Source organism: Meriones unguiculatus, chromosome 1 (assembly GCF_030254825.1).
Source record: "Meriones unguiculatus strain TT.TT164.6M chromosome 1, Bangor_MerUng_6.1, whole genome shotgun sequence".
NCBI classification, from domain to species: Eukaryota; Metazoa; Chordata; class Mammalia; order Rodentia; family Muridae; genus Meriones; species Meriones unguiculatus.
Window position 1 is genome coordinate 69,469,312 of NC_083349.1, and position 23,028 is coordinate 69,492,339.

At 46.7% G+C, this 23,028-nt stretch overlaps 1 protein-coding gene across 1 annotated transcript in view; it reads right to left on the minus strand.

Moving 5' to 3' along the window:
• The window catches only part of LOC110560937 (guanylate cyclase 2G-like), a 40,049-nt gene extending 19,791 nt beyond the window's left edge, over nt 1-20,258 (minus strand). The window contains exons 1-13 of the mRNA XM_021657123.2: nt 19,863-20,258; nt 17,150-17,498; nt 16,261-16,370; nt 14,646-14,831; nt 13,460-13,601; nt 12,231-12,366; nt 10,656-10,768; nt 9,864-10,033; nt 8,182-8,319; nt 6,397-6,480; nt 5,686-5,790; nt 5,133-5,204; nt 15-183 (exon numbers count right to left, since the gene is read on the minus strand). Coding sequence (XP_021512798.1) covers nt 15-183; nt 5,133-5,204; nt 5,686-5,790; nt 6,397-6,480; nt 8,182-8,319; nt 9,864-10,033; nt 10,656-10,768; nt 12,231-12,366; nt 13,460-13,601; nt 14,646-14,831; nt 16,261-16,370; nt 17,150-17,498; nt 19,863-20,258 — 2,170 coding nt within the window. The remainder of the gene's footprint in view (nt 1-14; nt 184-5,132; nt 5,205-5,685; nt 5,791-6,396; nt 6,481-8,181; nt 8,320-9,863; nt 10,034-10,655; nt 10,769-12,230; nt 12,367-13,459; nt 13,602-14,645; nt 14,832-16,260; nt 16,371-17,149; nt 17,499-19,862) is intronic.
• Between the last annotated feature and the right edge of the window lie 2,770 nt (nt 20,259-23,028).

Consider the following 23,028-nt stretch of genomic DNA (forward strand, 5'->3'; position numbering starts at 1 on the left):
CCGGCAATGGCTACCTGAGTGGTCAGTGGCCTTCTGGTTGCAGATCCTGTGTGTGCTGCCATGCTTGAACTCCCACAACCCAAATCCTGACAGCTTCACCTGCATCCGGCCATCTACCAGGCAGTTGGAAGGTTTCAAGTTGCCATGAGACCTCAGTGGGCTCCCTTGGAGGAAGAGCATGCCCTGCAAGAGCAATGATGAGCACGGGAGACAGTCAGAGGACGCCACACACACACACCACGCCTGCGCTTTAGAAAAGCCACCAGCTCTGCGTCTACGAAGCCAACCTAGGCAGAAATAGGAGTAAACTACTTGTGACTTCGCAGTAAGAAACCAAGAAGACAAGTGTGGCTTAAAGTCAGAATATCCTCATGGTCAGGAACCTGAGTTCAAATCTCAGCTCTACACTGGGCAGAGGGAAAGTTGCTGGTTACAAAGCAAATGCACAATGCTTGAGCCTCGGATCTAGGAGCCACATGAGCAGTAGAGGACACGTGGCTCCAGCTGAGCTTTCATATTTAGGGCCCAGGAGCAAAGGAGTCTCAGAATGGGCAGACTGTGTGTCATGTGGAAGATGTTTGCTACAGGTTACATCCAGGCAGGAAAAACACCCAGCCAGCCAAGTGAGGGAGGAGGGTTTTTCCAGAGTACTGGGGCCTTTCCATGGGCAGGGAGGAGCCTAAAGGAGCATCTGGAGTTGAGACAGGAAATATTTCAGGAAGGTAGGTGGGAGGAGAGAATAACTTTCAGGGGAACAAAGTATCGTGTTTGAGACATGGTTAGAAAAGTGGATCTTTGCATTTGTCTGTAATTTCCCAAGGCAGACTTCGAGTTGTGAGATGAAGGACAAACACAATCTGTCAAATGCCTGCCTTTCTTTGTTCTCTTTTCTCTTCACCCTTGATGGCTTCACAGTGGAGTCTCTGAAATAACGTTTTCAGCATTTCCAAGTTCTTTTTTCTTTTTTTTTTTTTTTTCTTTTTTTTTGGTACTGCTGAAAAAGCTCAGTGTATTTTCAGTCAGCATCTCAGAATTGTTCGGTTTTGGGATTTTGATAGGAGCTGGCACAAGGTCAGCATGTGGACCTGTGGCCTGGGTAGTGTGGGTTCCTTCCACCTGCCTCAGGAAACAGGTGTCAACTCCAGAATAACAACCAACAGAGCTGCTTTCAAGAATAACTGTCAGGTGTGAAGGAGAGCCCCTTACTTAAACTCCTGGGACAGCCCTGTAGGATCTCAGAGGGAGATGGTATTACCAGGTGAGTAAAGGGAGGACGAGGAAGAGACATGAACAGGCCAGGCAGTCCAGTGGCAGGGATGGAGGTAGGCTGGGCACTCTGAGGTTGGAGTCCAGCCATGGCCTTAACCAGCTCCCTCTGCTGAGCAAAGGAGCCAGCGACAGGCAGAGAGATTATGGCTTCTGTGAAACCACACATTGTGGTGTGAATTTGTGAACAAATAAAACAGCAGTAGACATTCATGCACATTTCATGCTACACAAGCTCTACACGTGTTACCACACTTACTCAACTTTTCAGTCTTTGCTTCACAATAAGGAGACAGGCATTTCAGTGCTCACAGGCACAGGCACAGAGCTGGGGTACAGCCCAGGCTTCACAGCCTTCAAAGCCCAGTTACGTCTCAGAAACTTCTGTTTCTGGCACTCTGGGTGGTTAGGGCAAGTTGGGGAGAGAAGGGAGGGAGGCCAAACTCCTCCATTACCTTGCACAAGAGCAAACTAGATCCAGTTAGGTTCCTAGCCTGCCGGGAAGGAGAGGGGCCCAGGCTGGCTCGGGAGGCCCCGACGGTACCGCAGGGAGGATCTGGGGGATTGGAACCCCTAAACTTTGAGCCTCTTAGGTTCCAGCTCAAGTGGCCGACAGGGTAAGCACCCCTCTTGCTCCAGCCGGAACCGTGGGGCCAGTATTACATTGGCAATATGGATGGATACAGACAGCAATAAGGAAACGGCCAGAAGAGTGGCTCTATCATTAGCCCCAGCCAATCTGGAGATGGGGTTTCTTTATCTCAGCAGCCGCTTGCTAAGACAGCAAAACTGAACCCCAATTTACACCAGCAGGCTAAGGTAACAGTGTGCCATCTGGTGAGACCTGAGCCCGTCCAGAGTTCTCCGAAGCCTTGCAGACACATCTCTCTGTGTCACTTCACCAAGACCTACAAGGTTTTTCTCTTGCCTCTGCTGTTCCTGCCCCAGGCAGGCGTCTTGTCTTAGTCTCACATCTGTTCTCATTCTTTGCCTCACAATTAGGAAACAGCAGTTTAGGAGCGCACCAGAAGGCGGGGCTTTAATGGAGCTCATTACATGGTAAAGTCAACATGTTTCGGGATGGCTAGGGTTCTGGGAGGTGGCTTGTTTTTATTTTCCACCCTAATGAAGTGGCATGATAATACATACTGTCAGAGAGGAAACAGAACCACGAGTGTGCTCCTGAGCCACAGGCCAGACCCTGCGCACTTGGGCCGCTCTGCCTCCTGATCGTGACTTGTTCTTCTTGCTCTACTGGAAATTTCTGGAAGGTCCCCCAGGGCTCCTTCATCTGGCACTTGAGTTTGTGTTCTCTGGTGCTTAGCAGGAAGCACGAGAGAAAAGGCAGGTTAAAGATAAGCCACATCCCCAGTCTGCTGCTTACCAGTTGGGCCGGTAACCTCACCTGACTAAGCCTCATTTTAATTTCCTCATTTTAATCACCATCTGATCAAAACACAATGCAAGTCGCACGTATATTTTTAATTTTTTTCAACAGCCATCTTAAGAAAAGCTAAGCTAGTAAAAATAATTTTAATAATACTGTGAATTTATTTTGATGCATTTAAAGATTTTATTTCAAGAAACACCATTTTTTTTTCACTAAGCCCTCAATGTGGATTCAGACATAGCTGAGACGTAGTTAGGGTGGGCCAGCTGCATTCACAGTGCGCCTTAGAGTACCGTATTTCTCCTAGCACAGAACTGTTCCGCAGAATTCTTGGGAGATAGCAATGAGAGCATAGATATGAATACCCATGCTTAAGTTATTAATGAGAGTACTGATATGCTAGTGCTAAGAAATTAACATGTATCACATACATGTTACAGGGTAGCCACGGTGCTAAGCATTTTATATACTATAGCTCTCAAATCAACTTTTGGAGGTGGATTCTGATATCACCTTTATTTCTGAGTCTCAGGGTGGTGATGGTCATGCAATCAGTAGGCGACAAAGTCAGAGTTTAAATCCCTAAGCCAATTTCTGTGACAAATTGTTTCTCATCCTCAGACTTCATCAGTTTCTTTTGGTTAAAAAGAATCATCCCATTGCTTTGGGCTCCTAGGGGACAGGAAAAGGAGCCTTGTTCCCTGTGCCATCCATGCCCAAACTCCAATCAAATCCAAAGTAAATATTAAACCCCTAATTCTGTTCATTGGTTGTTTGGGCGCTCTCTCTCTCTCCCTCTCTCCCCTTTTCCCCCCTCCCTCTCTCCCGACATACAGGAAGTGCTGGTAAAATATACAACAGAAAAAGGCCTGTTTTATGACTGGCATGTGACAGTCTTGTCTATCCATGTCTGTCTTCAAAAAGATCCCACAGTAAAATAAACCTTCAACAGATGGTCATTAAAGGTCTATGGCAATAAACCGTGGTTTTCCGGGGTTGCCCCTGGAGACATAATCATGGGGAAAACTGTGTTTGTCCACCTTGCTGAGGAACAAGATGCCTGCTTTCCCGTGTGCCTGGGAAGTCAGGGTCTCACCGCACCGAGTCCGTTCCTTAGGAGAAAAGGGCAGAAAATCTTTGAGAAAGGAAAGGTTCTGGCGCCAACCAGTACACCTTCAGTCCACTGACATGAAAGTGCAGAGAGGGGTAGACTAGCCAGGTCTCTCAGGGCGTCGCTGCCCCAAGCCTCTACAGAGCCTAGGCTTCGCTCTCATGCTTGCGCCCTCCTGCCCCCAGCAGGGGCTCCTGTAATGATATTGTTTTTTGTGGTGCAATGCTGGCTGGCGTACAATCTCTCTGACTGGATCTATTCCCAGGCGCTTCTCTTGGTCCTTTTAAGTGGTAAAAGCCCACACAGCAAACTGACGACAGCTACATGCTAGTCTGACTTGAGATCAGCCTCAAGTTGACCATCTTTACTGAATGTGGCACCCTCCATAGTTCATCTTTCCAACCACATACCTGCCTTCCCCACCCCTCATCACCATCTGTGCATCTACAATGAGTCATCTTGGGCTTTGGATCTAGCCACCCACTCTCTGCATACTCCCTGCATTCATGGAAAGCCTAGATCCCTCTCTACCCCTCTCTGAATGGTCCTTGCCAGACCCTGATGGGCACCTTTAGGAGACTGGCTCCTCCCTGTTGTATAACAGAAACCTCTAGTTCTTTGTGCTACAAAGTGTGCTATGGGAAATAATAGTATAAGACCCCAAGGCCTAGATTTGAATCCTAATGGCACTATTTAGTAGCTTGAGACTTCAGGCAAGCTACTTGAATGTTCTGTATCCCATCTGCAAAACAAGTAACAACAGATGTGCCCCTATATTTTATTGTAAAAATTAAGTTAGTCAATAAAAGAAAATACTGGTAAATGCCTTTCACATAATAGCATCCATATATGTTATATATAGAATATATGTGTGTTGTTACAGTGATTATTATCATTCTTAACTGCAGCCATCATAGTCCTGTGTGCCCAAAATAAAGACTATTCCTGCTTTCACACCCTCTCATATTTATACTTTAGCCCACCTTTTTAGCTTTGTGGTACTTATCCCCAGTTTCTTTGGACGGACTCAAGGACTAGAGAGATGAAAAGTGTATCCTCCCTAGCTCGACTTGTGGTCCAGTAATTGAATTCTCTCTGAAATAAGTGTTCCACACATTCTAAATGCCCTGTTCTTTCCTAATTGGGCAAGCCTAGCATTAATTCCATCTTCCGTGTAAAGTATTTCTCCATGTTTACCTAGGATTAGAGAAATCATGGAACATTTGTTTAAAGTGATCAAATTTAAACCCAGAGTTCCTCTGTTAAAGAGATTTAAAGAGAGCCAACAAAGATTTAACACAACATAGAGTACAACTCAAAAACACTCTGATAGGTATTCACTGAATAAGTTTATGCTATACTCACATTGACGATGTCATATGCAAATGAGATCTTGAATATCCAATCCATCTCATGATCGTAGTTTCCCAAGAGGTCCTAGAAAACACAGTTATTCCAAATATCACTTGGGCTTAAGCTGACACACAGTGAGCTTCCCACACTGACCGAGCTGAAGACTTCGTAGCTCACATCTTCTCGGCTGGAACGAATGTGAGGTGGAACAGGTGACGCCTAAGTGGAAATCTTCACAGAGGGTAGCACAGCCGGGCTCAGTGTAGAGAAAGGATACAGGCTTGAATTCTACAAATACTTCTTTTTCCTGACATGAAACTGATGGTCATTTGCCAGGGGAGGGGTGGCATTTAGAAGAAATCAAGTTCACACAGTTTCCACCCAGAGCAGAGGAAACCAATACTCAGCAGCTTCACTCCACTTTGATCCCAGGAAGTAGCTTAAGATATTTCAGGTGTTTCAGTGGGGCCAAAAGGAACCATGCATGGACGGATGGGAGGAATGGATAAGGTTTTCCACTCGCTGCCTAATGAAGCCCAACATGAGATTCAGTAGTTTTGCTTACCTTGAGACTTCCTTTTTTGCAATACTGTGTGAGAATGCAGATGTTAGGTGGTTCTGTGCAAACGCCAAAGAAGGGGATGATGTTTTCATGCTTTAATTCACACATCTGGAAATACAGTGGTGATAGTATTATGTATGGAGAGTGCTTCCCACCATGAACTACTGTGTGCTTTGCCCACTTCAGTTAACTCCTAATGTGCCGTGAGTGAAGAACTTCCATTTTACAGGCAAAGGAACAGATGCTGAAAGGTGAAGTGGCTTGTTGAAGGGATACCACTGATAAATGGCACAGCTAGAAAGAAAGCCCAGTAGCCAGGGTGTTAGCAAAGTCTAATCTAAGCCATGGGTCGTAAGTAAACTTCGTCATCACAGGTGGATCTAGCACCACTTCCCTGGTTATAGCTGTTGATGCTGGTGTGTGACACTGGGTCATCCACACAAAGCAAATTGCCATATCCTCCCCAAGATCCAAGTCTAAAAGGCAGCAGGCAGCTATCACAGACAGAGGATTAAGGGCCAGAATTAAGGCCAGGAAAGGTAAAGGGGGCAGGTGGAGTTAGGAAGGAGCCAGACTTCAGGCTCCTGTGTAGGCCAAGATTCTGTGGTCCAAAGCCTCTGAAGCAAAGAAAGGACCAAGCTGGAAAAAACGCCCTTCCACCATTGAACTTTTGGAATGGAGGCCACTTCTGAGAGCGGGAGCAGAGAGCCTCACCAGCCAGACTTCCTGCCGAACAGTTGGCCTCGTCACCCATGCTTCTGCCGCTTCACCAATGTAGCAGAGGGCCACGTGATTTCCCTGGAACCAGAGACAAAGTAGACAAAGTTCTTTTAGTCCTTTCTAGTATCTTAAATGTGTGCATGTTTCCCTAGCGTGTATGTGTGTGCACCACATGTGAACAGTGCCTGAGGAGAAGACAGCATCAGAGTCCCTGGGATGGGACTTAGAAATGGTTCTGAGCTGACATGGGTGTGCTAGGAATTGGACTCAGGTCTTCTGGAAGAGCTATCAGTGCTCTTAACCACTGAGCCTTTTCTCTAACCCCAAGATAGAATGTTCTTAACTCAGGATGATCTAGAAACATAAAAGGCGAGAAAGGGGAGTGGGAAAACTAAGAAAAAAAAAGCCAACTACAGGAGATAGCATCAGCTCTTCACTGACAAGTCAACCCCCTTGGTGACACTGTGGTAGGTCCAGGACGCTAGCATTTCAGCAGTAAGGTCTCCTTCACATGTCATCACGGTCCTGCAAGGTAGCTGTGGCTAGCCCAGTTGTGGATAGATCACTGCTGCTGGTGTCCATGGCGGTACATGGCAGAATCTGAACATCTAACTCCTAAGTCTGGACTCAGACGCCAAAGTCCAAGCCCATTGTGACTGTTCAATTTAAATTCTCCCAGACTCTCTTTGTCTGTAAAATGTCAGGGGACACCGCCACAACCAAATTTGAGGAAGGATGGGATCATTTTAAAATACATAGTGTCAGAAGAGCAATGCTTGGCACACAAAGCTTCTGCCATAAATCACGCCTGTTACCTAGTGGGCCTGCCTTTGGAGCTATTCAATACCCAACCACAGAAACACATCACAACGAGGTAGGAGCTGATCAGACAAAAGGGTGGAGCTGGCACAAGAGAAGGCAAGGTGCAGATGAGCTAAACAGCAAGCCCAGAGCTGCCGCTCTCAGAGTGGCGGCAACTGTGAGGGGATAGAGACGGGACTGCGTTCCCGAGAGGAAGAGGTTCTGGGCAGGAATGATGCTTGTGCTGGAGCCTGAAGGATGGGGTGGGGATGGCAGAGTGGGCACGACACTGCCAGAAACTGAACCAGCGCCTTAGAGCAAGGAGCAGTGACCCCGTGGCACTTTCCGCCTCCACTTCCCAGGACCTGTTTACTTTTCCTCAAAAGGAGCTGACTTTTTAAAGAATGACTGAGCATGTGGTCTGGGGCATGGCCCAAGGCCAGCTGTTGTTTTATTTGGGTGCTGGGGGTCGGAAACTCAGTCCCCATGCTTACACATCGAGAGCTTTCCTGACTGAGTGAGCCCTGCGGCTCCCTAGCTATCTAATGTAAAGTAATTACCTCGAACATTCAGTTCTCCTAGAGACACTAGTGTTCAATGGTCACCTGCAGGTAGTGGTGACCGTAGCTTTGGGATGTCACCATTGCCACAAAAGATTCCACTGGAGTCACTAGTGTGGGCACCATGGGGGAGCTTATCAGAAATGCAGAATCTCAGGTTCCTGCTGGCCCAGAATCTTCATGTTAGAAACATTCCTTACATTCTTTTGTAACATGTAGCATTTGTACATTTTTTTTTTATTATTGTGTCTTAATTCTCAAAGTTAGAGAAACACCAGTCTAGAGACACAAAAGCAGCTGGGATTTTGCCTGGAGAACATCCTTGTATTCATAATGCCCTGCCTGACCAAACGCAACTGGAGAATGGGACAGAAATCCACAATAGCACTCACATGCACAGAAGTACCCACAGAAGTACCTGGTAAAGGCCCACACGGGTGTAAAACAGCTCTTCCCCCTGTTGGCTCTTGACAAAGGAGCTACAGTCTGCAGAAATCTTCCCAGGAGATGCATCACTAAGGATGCACCTTGACACAGGTGTGCCTCGCTGGGACGGCTGGAAAACAAGGCGCGGCTTAGGGAGGGTGTAGATATCTTGTAGATAAGGAAGATGGTCACATAGTCAGTATCTGGGAAAGCTAGGCCTTGAACGCCGATCTTTCTAATCCAGTGTGAATATCTCCTCACTGCCTGCCTCACTCTGGGCCTCAGCACCACCATGGGTACCACAGGCTCTAAGGCCAGGCTGCCTGCATTCACGCTCTAGCTGTGGTACTTAAGCAGAGGGGGGGATGGAGTCATTTTTCCTGACTAAGCCTGAATTACCTCCATATTTAAATCTCCAGCACCTCTTCAACAAACTAGAGCTCATCTTCAGAGCATAGTAGCCTAGTCCTGTTTAAGGTGAATATTAATGGGATCCTAATGTACAAAACCAAGCAAATCAAAATACAGCTCTGTGGGTGGAGAGGGAAAAGGAAATCCAAAGCCCTGGGGGGCTTGGAAGGAACTGGCTAATAGAAGCCAATCTCTTGGTTTTAGGACACTGAAACCTTCCAGACTTGGTACCAGCCAATCTTCCCAACTCTTATCCTGACATTTTCTATATGACCCCTGACCTTGTCACATTCTTCCTAAATGTCACCTCCTCTCAGGAGCCTTCAAGTTACTCTCCATTTCAGGGCTTCCACCTCATCATGGGGATATCGTCTGCACAGATGTCTTCTTCTGGGGTGTCCTGAGGTCTTGAGCTGTGCTTGGTCTACACTGGGCGGTAGATTGCTATGACCATTGTGCAAATGAACTGTTTGCAGCAGCCCTTTGCAGACGGAAGAGATCATGTTGCTTTGCATAGGACTATATGCTCCCCAGGAATGGGCATTAATATTTAAACGCCCCCACCGAGTTGAGGGGAGCTTCAGAAGAGTGCCAGTCATTTCTAAATCATCAAAAGCTGAGTCTCAGCTACAAATGGAACACCTACGTCAGCCCCTCCCCCCCTGCCCCAAGGCTCAGGGAACATTTTGGAGGAGGGGCTGAAAGGATATAAGAGCTGGATAAGTGAAAGGCTGGCCTCTGAAGTAAACACACAGACACCGTGGTTCACTTCACAAGACCTATACAAGATTAAGCCAGTTAAAAAGTCCAACGTGGAGCAGGCAGGAGCTCTTTAAGTTTGGCTGCTGAGGGAGAAAGAAAGCCACCTTTGGAGTGGAGTGGGCAACCACTGACAGCTCCCCCATGCCTCCATGGATGGCCACACATGTATGTGTGTGTGGACTTCGTGTTGCGGGGGGAGGGCATGAAGATGGGGGAGAAATGGGAGATATACTGGGGGAAAGAGGTTGAGAAGGGGAATGCTGGCATAGATATAGCCGAGATACAGTGCGCACATGTCTGATATAAGCAAGAACAGTTCAGGGTTCTAAAACTGAGTTTTGTGGACTCAGGGTAGCATGCCCTGATAAATGTCGCCTAGAAACTAAACACGGGTTTTCAGACTCTGCTGGCTGCTCACTTCACCAGTGAGCTGGCCCCTGGCTCTTTTAAGTTCCTGGGAGAAGTCCCTCTGCAAGTTACCAGAGAACTGTGTGGCCTCACCTTGTGCTGGGGGAGAAGAGCGATGCTTTCGTAAGGGATCTGCCACCAGGTGTCTCCATGAGGGCTTTGCGCCTTTCCTCTCAGTATCCGTAATACCAGACCCACGATGGCAGCTACTGAGGCTAAAACCAGGAGTGTCACTGTGGGAATCACAGCCGTCACAGTCATACCTGGAGGAAGAGATGCCCACTGCTCAGGCCCACCTATGAGCAGAGGTAACCATGTCCCTGCCAAGCAGGTGTCTTGAAAGCTGTCAGGTGTGGTGTAAGTTGTGACATGCTAAAACCATGACTTGGCCCTGCTGGGGTCCTACTCTGCTAGCTTCTCACCGCACTCCAGCTACCATGACAACCCTCCTCATCTCGTTCTTTTGTTAATAGCAGCTCCTGTAGTAAGAGCTTAGCAAGGACTTCTTCCACGTTTGCTGAACATTTACTATGCACCCTCTACAGTGTTGTTCCCCAGGCATGGTCTGTCTAATTCAAAAGCCAGGTACTAACCATTCAGCCACATCCTCCTGCCCAGACTACCACCACCTCCCAGAAGGATGGGCAAAACTCAAATCTCAGGACCCAAGGTTCCTTATAGGAATGGCTCTTGACAGGAAAGGAAGGCAACGGTGCCCTGGGAGGTACTGACAGTGTCTGGAAACACTTTTGGTTCTATCTACACAGTTGCTACTGTTCACTATCCACAAAGCACAGGATAGTCTCATACAGAAAGGTTTTCTGGCCCCAAAGACTGTGTGTTGAGAAACTGTCCCTGCTACCTTTTCTAAACCACCATGCTTGCCTGCCACAGTCGGAGGCTCTATTTTACAGAGCTTGTTGTGAAATCTACAGCCAGGTTTGTATTCAAGAAGGGGGCCATGGGGCCACGAGATGTTAGAGTCATTCATCCAGGGCCTTTAAAGCAGAAGAGAAAAAAGACAAAGATCGGGGCTCAGTACATTTGTTCTTGTCTTCACCTCATGTACAAGAGCAACTAAGACATACATGAAAATCAAACAAACCAGCTGCTAAAGAGATGTCTCAGTAGCTTTACCCTTTAGGCATTTGCTGTGAGGCCTAATGACCCAGCTGGACCCCTGAGACTCACATGGTGGAAAAACAGAACCAACTCCTCAAAGTTGTCCTTGTAGCTACATTCATGCCATGGCATATACATAGGATATATGTGCCATACATACATGCATTAATGCATGCCCAGAGATGAATAAATGTAAACAAATGACAGCAAGCAGACCTCACTCCTTCAGTTCAAACCCCTGGTACCCCGATGAGTGTTTTCCTAGCTCCCTGAGCCTCTTCCGACTTCAGAGCCAGCCTCTTGCTACATAATGCAGGGGAGGCAATGTCCTCTTTTCTCCAGATGGAGTAGCTTCCACAGTCTGTGACTTAAACTATGTCTCTTTTGACTTAGAGCATGTGCCAATGCTACAAGTGTCAACCTGTTTGGCACAGACAGATCTCAATGCACAGCAAGCATCTTGATTGTTCACAGACCAAATGTTGCTTCCTACATCGAAGACATCCCTTCCTACCATACTAAGGACCTGGTTTTTATACTTACTTTGTTTTTTCTGCTAGACTATGCTAGAACTTACTTTTTTCAAAGAATAAGGGAGGGAAAATGTTATACATGGAATCTAGGTTAATAGCAGTAGAAGTGGGAGCTGTTAGACACTGAATTAAACACAAGTTTTCCTCTTCATTTCCTCATTAGTTTGTAGCTAAGAAAGGACCTTTTTTTCAGAATTCCTAGTACTAGGAACTCAGAGCAGTGCAGGGTCCTGATGCCAAATGAGTCTCTGGGAATCAGACTTTTCAGGTAAGCAGTTTTACGAATGTGGAGTTGGACCTTAGGTGGCTTTATGGTTCTCTGCCTCAGGGGCTCAGGGCTTCTTCTGGATACCACTGGGGATGGAGTCTAGCTGGGCCATTAACAGGGACAGAGTCCTACGGAGGTCTAGTTGGGGTGCTATGTTCCTGCTTTCTCCCCCAGAATCCTGAAAAGGGCCATACCCATGACCGGGCAAAACTACCTTATGGCCAAAGTTGATCTTTATGAATCCAGAAAGCTCTGACGTCATACTATAATATTGTCATCTAAAAAGCCCATGCTTAAGAACTGATCTCATGTGTGTTTGTGGGTCCACATATATAAAAAAAATGCCTCATGTTTCACGTGCATTTACAACATTGTGTTGTGCTACATTCGTAACTCCTGAAACATGGAGCCCACAGGACAAATCCAAGTCAATAGACCGTTCTGTGGGACATTCTAGAACTGGGTCCCAGCCTCTGGCCCCACCACCCCAGGTTCTCCCTGCAGCATTATCAGTCTGACAAAAGCGGCCAGTGGTACCTGATTACTTTCTGGAAACTGTCATAATGAAGAAAAGGAAGAAAGAGGGATCTGCTTCCAGATTTCTGTAGAGCATAGACCCAGTAATCCATGCACCTTTCTCCCTGTGAGTCCAAAAGCACGGAACCAGTGATCCCTGGAAAGAGAGTAATCACGTGAGAAAAAAGGGGCCCTTGTGGCCAACAACAGCAGCCCGTGCCAGTTGACTGGCAAGCCCATGCCCCATCAAGCATGGGTGCGAGACTTTGGCATTTTGCAGAACCTGAGCTAGGGTCAGCGTGTACACTAAAGGACAGCAGCTGTTTCAGAAGTGGAATCACACTGGGGAGGTAGATGAACCTCTTTAGCTCCAAATGGGGAGGCTCCAAGAGTTGAGAGAGAAAAAAAAAAAAAAACAACAACAACAAACAAAATTAAGCCACCTTGCTTGCATTTCACGTAAAACTGCTTCCCACAGAATCAGAAAATGTGATGACCAGAAGCTGAAATGACCCCAGGGCAGCAGCCGGCTGGGGATGAAGGATAGACAGCTACCTCTCTGGTCCCCGCCATGCTGGCTTCTCCCCTAAGCATCCCTGGGATTTAGGTTTGCTGTCCTTGCTCGGTACAAAGACAAGAAGAGACTTCAGAAAAGGAAACTCCTACTCTACCCCCCAAACCAGAAGCCCTGCCCTGGCACTGGGGTCCACTGAGGACAGGACACAATATTGTCATTTATGAAGTACCTACTATGTGCCTGGCTCTGTGACCTTGGTGGCCTCACTCATCTAGTCTCAGTAAAGGAGGACCTCGGTCCTGAAACGTATGGCCTAGAGGCACAGGATCCCAGGCCTGCCTTCCCGAGCCAAAAGAAGCAGAGGTGGCATACAGCCCAGGGGTATGGGGCCCGGTAGCCTTTTCCTCCCAGGACATTACAAGACATTACTGTTCAGACGTGTACTAAAGGCAAGTCTCTCTGGATGGGGTACATTATTAGAAGAAGCTGTGCGAAAATGTTCTCAGGGAGACAAGGATAAAATGCTCAGAGGCCTCTTCCCCTGGTCAGGGAAACCCCAGAGCAGTCTAGGCTGGACATTCACAGACCCCATGGAAGACTGGAAATCTTGTTGAGATGATAAACATTCTGTAGCAGAATGAAGCAGGATGTTCAGGAAGTCTATAATGCATGCCCAGCATCTCCAAGCCCACAGGGACATGGGTAAGAAGCCTGAGCTCAAAGACCACCTTACCCTGCAGTGTGATCTGACCGGCTCTCAGGGTGCTGACCAGCTGCCGCCCATCCCAGAAGTCCTTCTCAGCCTTTATCATCTCCTCCACAGTCTGGGCGTAGAGTAAGAGGGCATCATGGAGGTAGGCAGAGTAAGGGCTCACCTTCAACAAGAGAAGCGAACACGGTGTGCATACCCCCAACGTCCCCCACCTAGCTAGAAGAAATCCTTTTCCATCCTCGGAGCACAGGATGAGCCAACCGAGAAGAGATGGGAGCTGTTTCTCACCCATGCCTGATGACACCAAACCCAGATGTCTGTGTCTTCCCCTTCCCTTGTATGCCCCGGTTTTCTAATGCATCACATGCTCAGACCAAGAACACCTCCACAACTATTTGTTGGAAAGAGGGTGTGGCTTACGTGAAACATCCGGAAGCCAGAATGTCTGCTGTTTCCTGGCTGTGAGAGCAGAGACATGCTCTGTATCCTCTCCGGGTCTCAGCACATTTATTATTTATAAAGAGATCCCTATAAATAACCATCTTCTCACCCTGTTAGTTAGAGTCCACAGTTGGACCCTCATTCGGAAGTCATCAAACCTCTGTCTCCAGTGACTTAGCTTGGCCACAGAGTGGAAGTACCCTCCTCTCTTGCCAGCATTCTCTGTACGACATTCCCCATGGGGTTCTTTCTCTATGCCTACCCGTACCACACTGGCTGATATGCCCTCTCGTGACTGTCTGCCCTAACAGAGCCCATCTACTTGCCTGAACTCTGCTTGCCCCATCTTGGCTATTAGTCATGTCATCCCCAGACAAAGGCAACCCAGCAGAACCTGAGGACCCATGCGCACCTCTCTCTTCTGCTACATCAACATAGTATATTGTCACACTCAGGCCCACAGCTTGGAAGGCAGATGCCATAAGGATTCCAGTTCATGTTTGAGGAAACCCAGCTATGAGGAAATTAGGTAATTTTACTCCAAGACTCCACAGTAACTAGCAGAGCCAGTAGCTTTCCAGCCCATAACCTTGATTCCTCTGTGGCCATGGGTATGGACTTCACAAAAGAGCATCACACTGCTGTTTATTGGAGGCTGTGGGAGACGATAGTGTGCGTGTAGTGTTGGGGGAGGGGCTGAGAGAAGAGGAGGAAATGAGAAAGAGAAATGCAAAATCAATAGACTGTGCAGCAACCACCAACAGACCTGCTCCTCTGAGGAGATGGAGCTGTGAAAGGGTGGCATCCTCAGCCTTTGGTAGACTTGTTTCCGGAAGCTATCATCTGCAGTGCCTTCTCCTTGGGAGCTGGGTGCTATGACCAACACGGATTCATAGACTTTGGGAAAGTGTGTGACCGTGTCACTTGTCAGTGCTTTCTTCCAAAACCTGTCCTAAAAGGTAACAAAGTGAATGTCACCATGCTGTAGCAAGCGACCTTCAGAGCCCAACTACATGCAAGGCGGCACTGAGCTTTAATTATCCTATGCTAATTCTTGGCAATACAATAATTTCGGAAGGTTCAGCCATACCAGGTCCATATTTTCTAGCTAGTGCAGAAGCAGCAGGAAGGAAGCCAGAGAATGAAGAAGAGCAGACATACCGAGGCACCAAGTAGCTGAGCCATGTAAAGCTTATAAAGCAGCGAAGACTGCCAAGCTGAGCACACTCAGGACCGTCCGGTCTCCATTTTGCTTTGTGGTTTCAGTGTTTATTACATTGCTATCATCGATATGATCACTGCTCTGACAAGTGCACACCACTCACTGCGTGCACCCCAAATTCTCTAGTATAAGCACACAGAGAGGTACATGTGTGCATATGTGGGTGTGTACATTGTGTACATACAAAGTATATATACTTTACATAACTGACATTACAGTGTACTGTTTCTCTGCAGCTTGATTTTTTCCAACATAAACCTAACTGGAAATAGTTTTATCAAATGGGTCTGTGTGTTGTTTCAAGAAGCATGATGGTATTGTGTGGCCTCTTTATGGTATATTTCACATCCTATACTCTTTCTGTACTATAAACCAGTTGGAATTAACCATCAGAGTTTTATGAGGAAAAAGGAAGGGTTGAAAGGAATTCTCTGCAAATCCTGAGGGTTGCTCCACTCTCTCTTCTCTTTGTCTGCTTTGCTTGCAAGCAGAGATGAGGGGAACTGAAGAAAGGGGATGGTGATAACAAGTAGAGGCAGGAGGATGCCCTGGAAAGTAGAGAGAAGTAGAATTCCAGCCACCCAAAGAAATCTAACACAGTTTGACCAACCAATACTTCCTGACAAAGGAGGAGAGATATAGTCATTATTATCTCTCTTTACATCCACTTTGTCCCATTTAAGTTCCTTCTGATTATATAAAAGAAGGTCATTTTAGAAAGTCAGACCAATTGGAAACTACATGGTGGACACACAGGGAAAGTAGTGTAATAATATGGAGCCTGAGGTCAGCCCTGGGCTAGAACACAAATGCTCATGGTAGCTGTGCAGCCTTGGATAAGTTATTTAGCCTCTCTGGGCTCCACTTCTTATTCTGTTAAAGAAGCTAAGAAACAAACAGTCTGAAACATCATCTGGGCAACACGGGAGTGCTAGCAACAGAGATTACAAGTACAGGGCCACTAGGTGGGTTCTGAGGACCCAGGTGTGTCAAGCACCTTACTGACTGAGTTCCAGCCCCAGGCTTTCAGCCCTGGTTTTAAGATAAGCCTTCAAGGGTGCCGACCTCCCAGAGCTGTGGTGAGTGTCTGGTTCCTAAATATATCCTGCTACATGGCAGTTCTCATCACCTCTCACTCCAGCCACCGACCAGTCCCTACCTCCAGCTGCTGCAAAAGGATGAAAACAAATTCTCCCGTGTTGAGTTGCAGGTTCTCTGCTGTCTTCAGGATGCTTTTTGCATCCTCTGAGCTGCAGATTAGGATGATAACTAAAGGAAGGGAAAACAGAGTCAGTTGTTGATGCTCACATATGGGCATGTGAGCATCATATATCCTCACACACGGAGGGAACGCTCCTCAGAGTGCTGGGTGGGCAGTGACCGTGAATTCCAAATGTAAACTATCTTCAGCTGACAAAATCACGCCCTTCCTAGAGCACGAGAAAAATCACAGTCAGCTGCTGTGGGCAATCTGAAGCAGCCCCATATTCCACACCTGGGATTAAAACAAAAACAGATTCCCAACATAAGTGGGTTTTTAAAGAAACCTGAAATGCTTACCACAAACTTCCTACCCTTCCCACATAGTTAGTGCTAAGCCCTTCCCACATAGTTAGTCCCAACTTTCCTGGGGAAGAGGAATGATGGTTGTCTCTGTTTAATAGAGAAGGTTTCTGTGGTACAGAAAGGTTAAGATTCTTGCTTGTGAACACACAGCTAAAAAGTAAGGGTATTGGAATAAAAACCAAGTGTGTCTGTCTCCTAAGCCCATGTTCTCAGTAACAAGGTCCAAGACCCAGATTACCAGAAATCTGATTCTAGAACAGAACTTATTCTGAACAGCACAACACTCTAACACCCAAGATTTCACATAACATACACACACATAGACACACACCCACATAAAATAAGGAAATTGCTTTAATGTATTACTAACTTTGTATCTTGTTTCCACCTTTTTTTTATACTATATGAAAATAAGTATAAAAACAGAGTTCATAGCTGTTTCTAAACAATCCCTAAGCAAAGGAAGACTCTTGCCTACTCACCCCTGGCCATGGATGACATGCTCCTGAGGCCTTCCTGCAGAAGGGCTGGGCTGCTGTTGCCATATCTCATGCTGGCAATGATAGTGAAATGAAACCGGAGTCTGTCCTCAATAGCCCCCCACATCTCATCCACTTCTTCCTGGGGGAAGGCCGCAGAGGAGTATGCAAACACCCCGACGTGTTCCCAGCCCAAGTATCGCAGGCTTTCCAGAAGCGCGGCTCTGATTCCATGCTTGGGTGGCACTAGCGTCACGCAGGTGTCACACAAGAAGTGGTCCTCCAGGGCTGCTGTTTGCCCAATGAAGTCGAACAAGGGGATGTTCCACTCGGAGGCCAGCGAAGCAATGATCTCAAAAGTGAACAAGAGAACACCTTTCCATGACGGAGCATAAGCTATCCTCACACTTCATACGTACCGTGTGCCGAGAACTCAAATTGGGGAATATATGGGTCATTTCTGCAACTTCTCTTTTGGAGTCAATGACAATGCCTCCCATAAATTTGGTAGTGCAGGGACCCCAGGGGCCAGGAATGATAAATGCAAGACTGTCTCAAGCACATGCTATGTTCTAACCCCTCCCTAAAAACTTTCATGTTTGTGTCAGTCTTTTTCTTTTTTCTTTTCTTCTCTCTCTCTCTCTCTCTCTCTCTCTCTCTCTCTCTCTCTCTCTCTTTTGAAAGCCCTAATGACACACTATGGCATACTTGATTAATTGGAATAGTTTTCAAGCTAATTTTTTTATTGCTTGAGAGTTTTGCATGCATACAACCCATTTTAATCAATCTCAACCTCCATTCCTTCTGCTCCAATTCCTCCACTGTCTCCCCAGCTATTCCTTCCCAACTTCATGTAGCTTTTCTTTTCTTTTTAACCCACTGAGTCCACCCAGAATATGGGGCCATCTACTGCAACACCACCTCTCAGAGGCTGAATCCTTGAAGAAAACTAACTCTCCCTCTCTCAGTGGCCAACAATTGTCAATCTTCTCTCAGCTAGGAGTGGGAAATCCTGAGCACCTCCCACTCCATGCTTAGATTTTGCTTGGCTTGATCTTACATTAGTCTTGTACATGGGGCCATGGCTAATGTGGGTTCATATGTGCAGCTTCCCTGTGGTGTCCTGACAGCACTGTTCAGCTGGAGTCATCCACTGTCTTTGGCTCCTATAATCTGTCTGCCTCTCTTTCTTAATGATTCCAGCTTGGAGGAGAGGAGCATGAGGGAGATGTCCCACTTAGGGCTGAGCACTCCATTAAAACCCTGGAGCATTTCTATGGACTACAGATGGTCATTGTGTCCATCTGAAAGATGGAAATGTGAGGATGCAGGGATGTGAGTTACACAGCTAACACTAGTGTGGGGGGGGATTAGAGCTCAAGCCATGGCCCCATTAACATGCTTCCTGAACTTGCCAATTCTTCGCTTCTCATGTATTTTGTTTAAGATCCTACATTTTGCCAAGAATTTTTGGGACCTTTATCTTTGGAAAGTTTATGACCCCTTATGGAAGCTGAGACATATAAAAATAGTCCTAGAAAGCAATATGCACTATAGGATTTATAGACATATATTTATAAACATTTAGGGAAGCAATCAATTACATTTTTTTCTTTCAATACATTTAAGTTGGAATAAATTATCAAATGCGTGTGGGTTTTCAATCTCACCTCAATAAAGATCATAAAACAAAATTTATAAATGACTCAAATAATAGTAAAATTCAATGCCTGGGGGAAAGTAAAGAGTATTTTCCAAAAGTATGTCATTTCTTTGCTTCCTACAGAAGGAGACAAATTCACATACTTAGAAATACACACTCATACAGATCAACAATAAACTACTTCAAATTGGGGAAGTATGGTGAAAGCAGAGAGCAGAAGTCGCCTCAAGCAGAGAGTGGAAGTTGCCTTAACGTCAGTTGGAACTGACTTTGAAGGAAGGGTGGGGTTTGGGTAGCCAGAGAGATGTCAAATGCAGAGGCAGATATTCAAAGTCAAAGGTCAACTGAGTTTTGCAGCACCAATGGCAGCGTGTCTGCAGCAGTGGGGGTGTGGGATCTCTGGTGTGCCTCTCAGTCACCTCCCCGTCCTCCCGCAGACGGCATGATAACCGAGGACGTGGACTACGCTAATCCCAGTAACCGCTCACAGCACGTTTCCCGCATTTGCTGTAGCTTAGAGCAATCTGTCAAGCTGTACTCTCTCCAGTGTATTATGAGCATCCCTGAATAATTTATTATACACACCAAAGGAAAGCCTTCTTTAACAATTGATAATGTTATATTTAAATACAAGCACTGTTGTCAATCTCAAATTCTCCAGACCAAGTAGCTGACGACATAAGAGAGTAATGAGTCTACATAGAACAGTCAAACAGACAGGAGGAATAGGACACATGATCTAGTCACCCCTTCAAAGACTCTTTGAAGACCATTAACACTTCTAGTCTCAAACAGGAAACTAAGACCTAAGACCTAGACAGCAATTGTTGTAAGATGACTTTCGCCTAGAGATTAATGAGACTAGATGTAAAATAACATACCCACCTGAAACCATCCTGATATAATGCAGTACCATGTACAATGGATCTATACAATTAAATTTTTAACTAAAAATGTAAACAGTAGGAAGAGATGAATGAAACCTGTGTCTTTGTTAGTACACTTGCCCCTTCTAGGAGAAGTCCAAACACTATTAGAATACGCATACTCTACCTCTGCTGCTTCTGGGCACGCTGGTCCAAACAGAGCAGAAATGTGCTCTCTCTGGACCTGGTCGGTGAAAACTGCAAGGGACTCCTTGGCGCTGCACGCTGAGCTGGTGTAACTGAATGCCCAGCTCAAGTTCCCCAGGCCCACCGGCTCTGAGTTGAGCCTGGCCACAGCGATCTGGAGGCCTGCCCCCAGCCTTTGCACACTAAATGGATGGGAGATGTTCCAGGGGGCGTGGAGTCCCACCGTGAGTTTAGCAGCTTCCAGACAAGTCACCAGCACAATGGCAAAGATCACTGAAACCAGAGCTGGGTGCTCCACATGGCGGTCAGCCCCAACACAGAGCCTGGACTCTAGGGGGGCTGCGGAGCACATCCTGGAAGCTGTGGATGGCATCATGATCTGGTTGGCTCAGCCTCCTGACCACTCATGCCCAGAACTTATACAAGAGTGAAGCGCCCCTGGAGACCGCAGCTTGCTTTCTATCCAGGGCCACTAATTAACAGAAGCCAGCCCTTTCTGAGCATGTCCTAGCACAACCCAGAAGCAGAAGTCTCACAGAAAACAGGCAGAAGTAGGGAGTCAACAAGCCCTGAGATGTTGATCCAACAATATCACTGAGCCTTCGGGTTCCCAGACAAGTCACGTGACCCTATGTGAAGCCGAGGAGTCTACCCACATAGTAAAAAGCCTGTGCTAGAATTCTAACTGCTCTTCATGTTAATCGTATGACCTAGGACCCAAATGGTACAGGCCTTCTCCAAAGTGGTGGAGGGAGGATTACAGGATAACATGTAGATCTAGTCCCACTACAAGGCCGGCAAAAGAGCCATTCCATCGATATTAGTGTTAGGGGCTGGGAGATATCTTGGTTGGTAAAGTGCTCCCTGTGCAGCACGGAAACCCGAGCTTCAACCCTCAGAACACACTCTAAAAGGTGAGCATAGTGCTGGGCCCTGTAATCCCAACACAGGAGAGACAGACAGGGGGAGCCCTGGGGCCAGCACAGCAGCCAGTCTAGTTGAATCAGTGAGATACCTGGTCTCAAAAACTAAGGGAGCGAGTGGAAAACACCTGATGACCTCCACATGCGTGAACATGCATATACAAACACACAACACACACAAACATTAGCTTTGATCATGATTATCATAGTAGCAATGGGCATTACCATCTGCTCAATCCATTTCACAGAAAATTTTTGGAACAAGTCAACTAATGTTGAGAAGATTTGCCGCCAACCAGGCATATCCTGTCTCCCTCACCTGGGCTCAGAGGGCCATGCGTGGATTAGTACTGGATAAACGGATAACCTTCTCTCTGCATAGATCAGGGCAAGGAGATCGGGGGTGGGCCAGCTCTTCACTGTGTGACATATCACAGGAATGCCATGGCTCTTGGAATGCCATGGTTTCCCCAAGTAAGATGACCCAGCCATTTCCCAGGCCCCTCCACACTAAACGATCAACTTCTCACTTGCTGTGGCTTTCATGTGGGAGAAGTCTGGTTTCTTATATTCATCTGATACTTAGATATTTTAGTATGGTAAACTTGCTATGGTTGTCACAGTTTCCTGTTTCAAACCTCCAGTCTCTCCTCACAGTTATGAGCACAGATTCTAAGCTCCACTCCAGACCTCCTGGACCAGGATGTGCTCCTGGAAATCTGCCTGGGAGGTTCTTATTTATGTTAGGTGCACCTGTCTTAGTGTCTAAGCTCTGAGAGGCTCTGACAGCCTGCAGGAAGAGGAAGGCAGGAATGACAGGTCTCTGCTTCTCTTCCTTCAGCTGCGAACTCTTAATGACCTTAGCCAGGCCTGACTCAGGACATCACGAGCTCCACAGACCACATAGTCTACCTCCTTCCTCCTAGAGAAATGAGTTCAGTGTCTCCTTCCTTCCAAATTCCACCAATACTGTGGACTCCTTTGCCTTGGGCAAGTCAGTTAATGCCATGACTTTGTTTCTGCAGTTTCACAATGAGCATAACCCCATTCCTCTCAGACTGACATTGTGTGGGTGCCATGACACTACATACTCCACCTATGACCTTGGATTTCATAGGAACTCAACAAAAATTTAATGGGTGAGGGTTTGGAATAAGTCCACTCAAACTTTCCTTCCAGGAGAAAGAGAGGCAGAAGAAAGAATTTAGCTTACTTGGAGTGAGGCAGGTCCAAAATGTGGGAGAGATGAAGACAGCCAGTAGGATGCAGGCAAGCCCATCTCCTGGCCTATTACCGGGAAAGATGGAGGCTGTATGGAACCTGTCTGCTTCTCTCTACACTGGGTGGGAATCTAGGAGAGCTAGGAGCTTGCCAGTTGTTTGCTTTATGATCCCAGGTCTCAGGTGGATCCTGAGCGGAGTATTATGGATGACATGATGGATGACAGGTGCAAGTCCCCTTTCAGACCTGGCTCACAGGTCTCCCTCAGGTGCACACCTTGCGCTAACCATCCCAAGTGAAGAAAAGCAGCCGTTACCTGCATGGGTGTGAACCTCCAACTTCTCACTGTGTCCTTCGCTTTGTCCATCCTGGAGTGGGACCTTGTGTCTGAGATGAGGCTTCTACTCAGCAAAGGTTTACAGAACCATAAAAGTTAAAACCAAACTGGAGACCCGTTTTTTAGGTCTGCAACAGAACAATTCCTCAGGATTCAAAGAAACAGTGGCCATGCTCCTAGAAGATTAAGGCTCAGGTCTTGGCTCTGACTGATTGTTAATGACAATGGTAGGGTTCCTGAGGAGAATCCTTCCTGCTCCTGAGGGCTCTGCCAGCCACCCAGGTATTCCACTCCTTTGATAGCTACCACAATGTTTCCAAAAAAAAAAAAGAAAGAAAGAAAGAAAGAAAGAAAGAAAGAAAGAAAGAAAGAAAGAAAGAAAGAAAGAAAGAAAGAAAAATATGTCTCTGGCACCTATGCAAGCACTTTTGAAGATCAGGGCCTTCTGATCAATGTTTTCAATAGTTAAGTTTTCTCCTGGCTATCATCAGAATCCAAGCTTAGCCTATTGGGCTAGCCTAAAATCCAGAGTTCTAAATATTTACTTCATAGTCTTTGATTCTATTTCGAAATTACAGACCCTAAATCCTTGGCATGAAGATCAAAATCTGTCAGGAATTAGCAAGGATAGAAAGCCGGGGGCATGTGGTATTCAAACAAAGTCA